At 48.9% G+C, this 8,225-nt stretch overlaps 1 protein-coding gene across 1 annotated transcript in view; it reads left to right on the top strand.

Moving 5' to 3' along the window:
- Window positions 1–7,319, top strand: part of CHAF1A (chromatin assembly factor 1, subunit A (p150)) — a gene marked incomplete at its 3' end in the record, with an annotated part of 11,686 nt that extends 4,367 nt beyond the window's left edge. The window contains exons 4-12 of the mRNA XM_009070817.1: window positions 1,406–1,647; window positions 2,377–2,437; window positions 2,926–2,994; window positions 3,364–3,587; window positions 4,334–4,505; window positions 4,692–4,772; window positions 5,405–5,494; window positions 5,591–5,852; window positions 6,850–7,319. Of these exons, the coding sequence (XP_009069065.1) occupies window positions 1,406–1,647; window positions 2,377–2,437; window positions 2,926–2,994; window positions 3,364–3,587; window positions 4,334–4,505; window positions 4,692–4,772; window positions 5,405–5,494; window positions 5,591–5,852; window positions 6,850–7,319 (1,671 nt within the window). The remainder of the gene's footprint in view (window positions 1–1,405; window positions 1,648–2,376; window positions 2,438–2,925; window positions 2,995–3,363; window positions 3,588–4,333; window positions 4,506–4,691; window positions 4,773–5,404; window positions 5,495–5,590; window positions 5,853–6,849) is intronic.
- Window positions 7,320–8,225: the final 906 nt, after the last annotated feature.

The following is an 8,225-nucleotide window of genomic DNA, read 5'->3' on the forward strand; positions in this document are numbered from 1 at the left end:
GGAATGTGAGGATGAGAATGGAAGCCTAAAATTAGGCTAAAAATTCAATAGAGCCACCAATTGTGCTGTTCACTTCCCAACCCACCCAGCAGGTCCCATGACTCAGGGCTGACAGGGGTTGTTTTCTTCCCATTGGCACCATTTGGCTGCTGGTGACTTTCTGCAGGGATTTGTGGTGTGACACTGCTCAGGGTGTCTTGATGTTGACAAGAAGAGATGGGGAGCCTAAAATTAGGCTAAAAATTCAATAGAGCCACCAATTGTGCTGTTCACTTCCCAACCCACCCAGCAGGTCCCATGACTCAGGGCTGACAGGGGTTGTTTTCTTCCCATTGGCACCATTTGGCTGCTGGTGACTTTCTGCAGGGATTTGTGGTGTGACACTGCTCAGGGTGTCTTGATGTTGACAAGAAGAGATGGGGAAATCAATAAACCAAACCTGAAAATACACAGGGAGGAGGTTTGTGTGCCTGAGTAAAGATTTCACCTCTTTGCCTGGTGAAATCGCAGCCTAAAAAATAAAAAAGCTGTTTTTCCTTAATTTATCCTTGTTTAGGAAGTTTGTTGCCTTCTCCTTTGTGTCGTGATGAATTTCAGTTGCTTTGGGAGGAAATATCATGAAGGGCAAACACTTCCAATATAACTTTCCCTCTGTTATTCCCAGAATGATCCTTAAATAAGCTCAGGGCAGTGTTGGTGTTTGGTTATCTAAACTGGCCTAAAATAAAGGAGAATTTGCTTTGTGAGCTCCAGATCTTCTCAAGTAGTGGCACAATGTGGATTTTGGAGACTTCTGTTGCTCCCTGAGATCAGAGAGTCATGGAGTATCCTCAGCTGGAAGGGCCCCATGAGGAGCATCGAAGTCCAACTCGTGTGATAATGGAAAACATCAGGAAATTCTTATGGCTCTATCATGCAAAATCAGCTCAAATTCACTTTGCCACCACTGGAGCCACCAAAGCATGAGGGAATTCCAAAGGAAGTATTGGAAACAATCTGAAATCTTCTATTAACTTAAAAAAAAAATCAGGATTATTTTGGTTTAATTCCCATCTAACATTCCATAATGCTCCAATGGCAGTGAAGATGATGATACAAAGCTTTCCTTGCTGCTTGGAAAAGTGGCAACACCTCATTTTTTGTTAGAGGTAGAGATTAATTAAGGCTTCAGAGAGAAGCTCAGTTGGTTTGTTCCTCAGGCAACAGGTAGCTGTGGTTGTATCCTGGGAATGCTGTGGGATGCTCCCACCTTGGGGTAGTTATGCTGCTGCAGGTCAAGCACTGAGTGGGTTCAATTCACTCTCTCACTGAAAGAGTGAAATGCTGATTTTACTCAAGATTCTGATCCCAACAGCTCTTGCTGTGCCAAACTCCAACATTCCCTAACTGTCCTGTTGTCCCCCAGGATCAGGAACGAGCAGACAAGCTGCAGAAGCTGCAGGCAGAAAGGGAGGAGAAGGGAAGGCTGAAGGAAGAAGCAAAAGCTGCGAAGGAGAGAGCTAAGGAGGAGGCAAAGAAGAGGAAAGAGGAGGAGAAGGAGCTGAAAGAGAAAGAAAGGAGGGAAAAGAAGGAAAAAGAAGAAAAGGAAAAGGCTGAGAAGCTGCGAGTGAAGGAGGAAAAACGCAAGGAGAGGCAGGAAGCTCTGGAGTAAGTGCTTGGTTTGTGCAAGGATTGTCCCTGTCCATGTGCTGGTTTCCATGCCCACCTGAACTGGCCCTTCCAGAGGCTGTACTGGCTCTGCCATGGGATGTGTTTCCTAGACTCAGAGAACCATCAGGGTTGGAGGAGACCTCTGAGATCATCAGGTCCAACCCTTAACCTGTCACTGCTCTAACCCCTAAACCATATCCTCCAGCACCAGATCCAGACACCTCTTAAACACCTCCAGGGATGGTGACTCCACCACCTCCATGCCTGAAAGGCTCTGGCCACCTGATCCCTGTCTGAGCAGAGCTCTGTGCTCACAGCCTGCCCTGGCTCTGATGGGGAATGGCTGAAAGGAGCTGTCATGCTCCACTGAACTTTCCCTTCTTGACCTGTCCTGCTTGTACTGTGCAATCTGTGCTGGCACTGGGGCCCTGTTTGTTGAGGAAGTTACTTGTAACTTTTTGATGCCATAAATACCATTTGCTGGTGTTCAGGGAAACGTGAAGCAGCTTAGCTGGTTTGTGGCTCCAGTGGGTCAATATTTGCTCTAGAAGGGATGAAGAAATTCTTTTCTGTGCTTAGGCAAGTGTGGGCCTTGGCTGGATTGATAGATGATCTTCTTGCTTAACACAGAGGGTTCTAGAGCAAGGTCTGAGGCTTCTCACCTCTTCCTCAGTGTAAATAAACACTTCATGGTTTGTGACAGTTCAAATGAACTTTGTATTCAAGGGCCAAACTTGAGGAGAAGAGGAAGAAAGAAGAGGAGAAACGGTTAAGAGAGGCAGAAAAGGTACAGGTGCTTTCTTTGACTTGTCTCTAATTTCTTTTGCTGTGGTGAAATGATGTGAAGGAGCTCCCTGGCACCTTCCCAGGGGCTCCTGTGGTTCTCCAGCCAGTGCTCCCGGCCTTGGTGCCACTTGGGATGGAGCAGGTCCCTCTTGGGGTGCAACCTGTGCCATCTGACCTGCTGCTCCACCCCTTGTATCCTCCACCTTTCCCTCCTGTCCCATACATGTCCATGTCCTTTGCTTTCACCCTTTCAAGTCTTTCCTCTGTGTGTTTTCCCAATGGCTACAAGTGAATCCTTTGCCTTAGCAATGACTTTGGTATCTTCATCGCTGTGTTAGAGGAGACAATTAGTGCTTTTGTTGAGTCACTGAACCTTGTTTTTGTCCCTCACTAGATTGGAAGTTGAGTCATGCATGAGCTCACCTTGAATTATAAAGCTTTGCCCTATCTTTGTGTTCCTAATTTGCATTTTTTTGCTTCTCATTTCAGCGACTCAATGCTCAGAAAGCAGAAATTACCAGGTTCTTCCAGAAACCAAAGACTCCACAGGCCCCAAAGGTGAGGGATTGATATTCCTGTGCTCTGTTGTTCTCTCATTAGTTCTTCTAACAGATACCCTGAGTTCCTTCTCATCTGCCCCTTAGAGCTTCTTAGGTGGACGAAGCATTAGTTTGTCTTAGCTTAGAAGTGTAAAGGATGTTAAGACAAAAGTTAGAGCAGAGACTACACAAGTTTGTGGTTGGTTTAGTAAAACTTCAGCTCTGTCTTGGCTGTAGAGACCTCAATTGCCTTGAAGTTGGAGTCTTAGGTAGGAACGACTTGACCTAAATCATCATCTCCGGCCAACACACCTCAACACCAGGTGCTGTCCTGGATGTTGGTGCTGAGTTCCTCAGGTGTTCTGACACTCCTCCCTTGCTCTTTCAGATCCTTGCAGGCTCTTGTGGCAAGTTTGCTCCTTTTGAGATTAAGGAGAACATGGTTTTAGCTCCGCTCAGTCGTGTTGCCCTGGATCCAGACTACTTGGAGCAGTTGGATAAGCTCCTACACACACAGAGCAGTGAAGTTTCTTTCCTGAGGGACCTCAAGTGTCGGAAACCACGGAAAACTGGCCCTACTTTGGTCAGTAACAGCACTGACACAGTGAACAGGTTAGTCTGTGCTTTGAGGGCTTTATCCCCTTTGATTTTTACATCATGAATGGGTTTGAAGTTGGGATTCATGTTGGAGAGCATGGAAAATGAAGCTTTGCTTTGAACACTCATTTTGGCATGAGGATTGTCTCTACAGGGAGCAGCACATTATGATGATTTCCTTCAGTGCTGCTCCAATCCTTTCCTGCAGGAAATCTTGTGCTCCAAGCAGCTGCTTTGGAGCTCTGGACACTCCTGGCCCTCAGTGCTGCTCAGCCCCAAGCAGTTGCTTTGCAGCTCTGGACACTCCTGGCCCTCAAATCTTGTGTTCCAAGCAGTTGCTTTGGAGCTCTGGACACTATTGGCCCTCAAATCTTGTGCTCCAAGCAGCTGCTTTGGAGCTCTGGACACTCCTGGCCCTCAGTGCTGCTCAGCTGGGAGAAGTCTAACAAGTAAACATACTGGTAGCTAAAGCAGAGGTGGTGTGAGGGGGAAGTGGATTGTCTGGAGCTCACATTCCTGCAGAAGGGTTGGGAGAGGATGTTCTAATGAATCCCAGAATGGTTTGGCTTGGAAAGATCAGCTAGTTCCACCCCCCTGCCATGAGCAGGGAATTAACTCAAACTCTGGGTTGGGATTGTGAGCAGGGAATAACTCAGGCTCTGGGTTGGGATTGTGGCAGAACTGAAGCTCTCCAAGATGTTCCCCTGAGCAGAAGGGATGTACTGTGAGTGCTGAAGAATGTTCACCTTTTGTGCTCCCAGTGACGTGGTGGTGGTGATGGATAACTGCCAAACAGATGCTGTTCCTGAAAGGGAAAAGTTTGGGAGAATGAAACTCCTGCAGTTCAGTGAGAATCACCGTCCTGCATACTGGGGCACCTGGAACAAGAAAACCACCCTGATCCGTGCCAGGAATCCATGGTCCAAGGACACTGTAAGCACCTCATGAGGGTGGTTGGATCCTTTCCTCCTTTATGCTCTGAGTGAATATGTCCTTGGCCAAGTTCTCTGGGCTTTCAGAGCCACGTGCATGTTCCCTCAGGGTTTTGAAACCCTGAATAGGGTTTGGTGTTGTGTTCTCAAGTGACTCACAGAAATGGCTTGTTGGCATCTCTTGTAGAAACTCCTGGACTATGAAGTAGATAGTGATGAAGAATGGGAAGAGGAGGAACCTGGAGAAAGTCTCTCTCATAGTGAAGAGGTGAGGATAAAAAGCTTGGAGAAGCCAGCAGTGTGCCCGGGTGACCAAGAAGGTCAATGGCCTCCTGGTTTGTACCAAAACTAGTGTGGCAGCAGGACCAGGGCAATGATTGTCCCTCTGTGCTGGCACTGCTGGGGCACCTGGAGTGTGTGTGCAGTTCTGGGCCCTCCATGCAAGAGAGACATTGAGGGACTGGAGGTGTCCACAGAGGGGAATGGAGCTGGGAAGGGGCTGGAGAACTTCTGAGGAAGCTCAGCCTGGAGACAAGGAGGCTCAGGAGGACCTTTGCTCTCTCCAGCTCCCTGATAGGAGGTACAGCCAGGTGGGGGTTGGAATTGCTCCCAGGGAACAAGAGGGAATAGCCTGAAGCTGCACCAGGGGAGATTCAGGTTGGACATCAGGAGGAATTTCTCCATGGAAAGGGCTGACACACCTTGGAACTGCCCAGGAAAGTGGTGGAGTCACCATCCCTGAGGTGTTCAAGGCACGACTGGACGTGGCACTCAGTGCTCTGCTCTAGTTGACAAGCAGTGATGGGTCACAGGTTGGACTTGATCTCAGAGGTTTTTTCCAACCTCAAGGATTCTGTGACTGCATGACACTTGTATGATTCCTAACAAACTGATTTTCAGGATGATGAAGAGGAGGGAGAGGACGAAGATGACGACGATGGGTTTTTTGTACCCCATGGGTACCTATCTGAAGATGAAGGGGTGACAGAAGTAAGTGAACTTGTCTGGCACTGGGGATGTCATCTCTTCCCAATCTCTTCCCTCCTGGAATGAGTGTGTTGAGTTGTTTCTCTCCTGTGGCTTTAGGAGTGTGACCCAGAGAATCAGAAGGTTCGGCAGAAGCTGAAAGCAAAGGAGTGGGATGAGCTGATAGCCAAGGGCAAGAGGTTCCATGTCCTTCAGCCTGTGAAAATTGGCTGCATCTGGGAAAGGGCAGAAAAGGATAACAGCACAAACATGGACCTGAAGGTTCTCCAGCAGTTCACAGCATGTGTCCTGGACCCACCTGTGGCAGAGGAAGAGCAGCAGATCCAGAAATGTAGCAAAAAAGCTGCAAAAGATCAGCAAAGTAAGTCCTGAAGGACTAAAGAGTTAATTCCACACTGATATGCTCTGCTTGGGAGAGACTAAGGGTTTGATGAAGTGTTAAGTTCAGAATGACCTGTTTCTGACAGGCTGAAATCCAAGGAATTTCAGAGCTCTTGGCCAGGAGTTTTCTGGCAGTGCAGTTGGTGTGGCCTTAGCAAAGCTCTCCAAACCTTCTTGCTTTAGACAGTTGAGGAAAGAAATCCAACAAGGCTTGAGTAGGCTCAGATTTAGCATCATAGTATGTGACCATATGTATATTGAGCCCAGTGATTATTGTTTGGGGGGAGAGGGTTTGGTGTCTGATGGTTTGAGGCTTGAGCTTTTCCTGCACCTGATTAACACCAGGCTGTGACTAACACACATAAGGCCAAGCAGAGGGTGAAGCTTTCACTTCAGGGTGTTATTGGGGGTGAGTTTGCTCCATCAAATTTAACTCCTCTTACAGTCATGGAATCTCAAAGTGGGTTGGGTTGGAAGGACCTTAAAGTTCATCCAGTTCCATCCCTGCTATGGGCAGGGACACCTTCCACCGGCTCAGGTTGCTCCAGGCTCCAAACCTGGCCTGAAACACTCCTAGAGATGGAGCAGCCACAGCTGCTCTGGGAAATCCATTCGAGTGTCTCAGCACCCTCACAGGGAGGAATTCCTTCCCAATATCCCATCTTTCCCTGCCCTCTGGCAGTGGGAAGCCATTCCCTGTGTCCTGTCCCTCCATCCCTTGTCCCAGGTCCCTCTGCAGCTCTCCTGGAGCCTCTTCAGGCACTGGAAGAGGCTCTAATGTCTCCCTGGAGCCTTTTCCTCTCCAAGCTGGCCTGGAACACTTCCAGGGATGGAGCAGCCACAGCTGGCAATCCCATCCCTAAAATTCACCTCATCTCTTCCCCTCTGGATCATGTCCTGATCACTTTTATGCTATCCAGGCTTTTCCCCAACCTTTTAACACTTCTCCCCACCCCTTTTTTGCATCCTTCTCACAGTCCTCGGCCACCTCCTGCCCCTGCTCCACGGCAACGTGCACGGGAGCAGGGTGATCATCCAGGAATTCCAGGAATGCTGCCGGCAGGGACTGTTCAGCGATGTTAGCACCACCGAGGGCAGTGACACCAGCCCAACACGGCCACAAACCCCCGTGGGGGAGGCCCAGGGGGTCCCTTCCAAGGCCAGGCTGAAGAGGATCATCTCTGAGAACTCTGTGTATGAGAAGAGACCTGAGTATCGCATGTGTTGGTATGTGCACGCAGAGGTGCTGAAGAGCTTTGCCCAGGAGCATCTCCCAGTCCCTTGTCAGTGGAATTACATCACCTCAGTGCCCTGCACGGGAAAGGAGGAGGGTGGCACTGTGCTGAGCACAGCTGTCCTGCAGACCACCCCTGTGGCAGCCAAGAGGAAGGCCATGGGGAGCATGTCCATCACCAAGTTCATGAAGAGACCTCGGGATGCTGAGCAGGTGAGTTGTTGTCAGGGTGTTCTTCCCCAGGAAGGAGCACTGGGAATGTGTTTGCAGCCTGGGCTGCCTCCCAGTTCATCCTAGAGCCAAACCACTAAGCTCCAGACCATGCAAGAAGACACTTTTTCTGGGCAGAGGAGTGAAATGATGTGACTCCAGTGATAGGATTCCTTTGTGTGTGTGAGAGCTTGGCCTCTCTGTTCCATTCGTAACATTGCTCTCCTGCTGTTCTTCCATTCTCTGCGATTTGGCAGGGATTGCATCCAAGCTGGGAATAGTTTCTGAGTGTCTCCTTGGCCGTGGTTTTCCAGCTGTGTGTGATTTGTATGCAGGTTTTGCTGTGGCTGCCAGATGTAGAGTCTGAGCTGATGACTTACAGCAGTTGCATCTGAACTGATTAAATGTGGTTCCTGAGAGCTCTAACTCAGCCCAGAATAGTCTGTGTAGTCTGCAGCTCATCCTGATATATATATGTATAAAGCTGAATTTCTGGTTTTAAAATATCCTAATTCCCAGGGATATAATGAGATGGAATTGGAGGAGTTGCTACTCCAGCTTTAAGCTTTGTTGTGGTTTTCCTGTTGTTGCTTCTGCTTTTCAGGGTAACCACAGGTAGTACTGAGAGTTTAAGCATTCAAAAGGATGACTGAAAAATGTGATTGTGCAATCACAGGGCAGGTTGGGTTGAAAAGGACCTTAAAGCTCATCCAGTTCCATGGGCAGGGACACCTCCCATTAAGCCCAGGTTGCTCCAAGCCTCATCCAACCTGGCCTGGAACACTTCCAGGGATGGAGCAGCCACAGCTGCTCTGGGAAATCCATTCCAGTGCCTCAGCACCTCCCAGGGAGGAATTTCTTCCCAATATCCCATCTGTCCTTGCCCTCTGTCCATGTGAAGCCATTCCC

Source organism: Acanthisitta chloris, unplaced genomic scaffold (genome assembly GCF_000695815.1).
Source record: "Acanthisitta chloris isolate BGI_N310 unplaced genomic scaffold, ASM69581v1 scaffold2493, whole genome shotgun sequence".
Classification (NCBI taxonomy): domain Eukaryota; kingdom Metazoa; phylum Chordata; class Aves; order Passeriformes; family Acanthisittidae; genus Acanthisitta; species Acanthisitta chloris.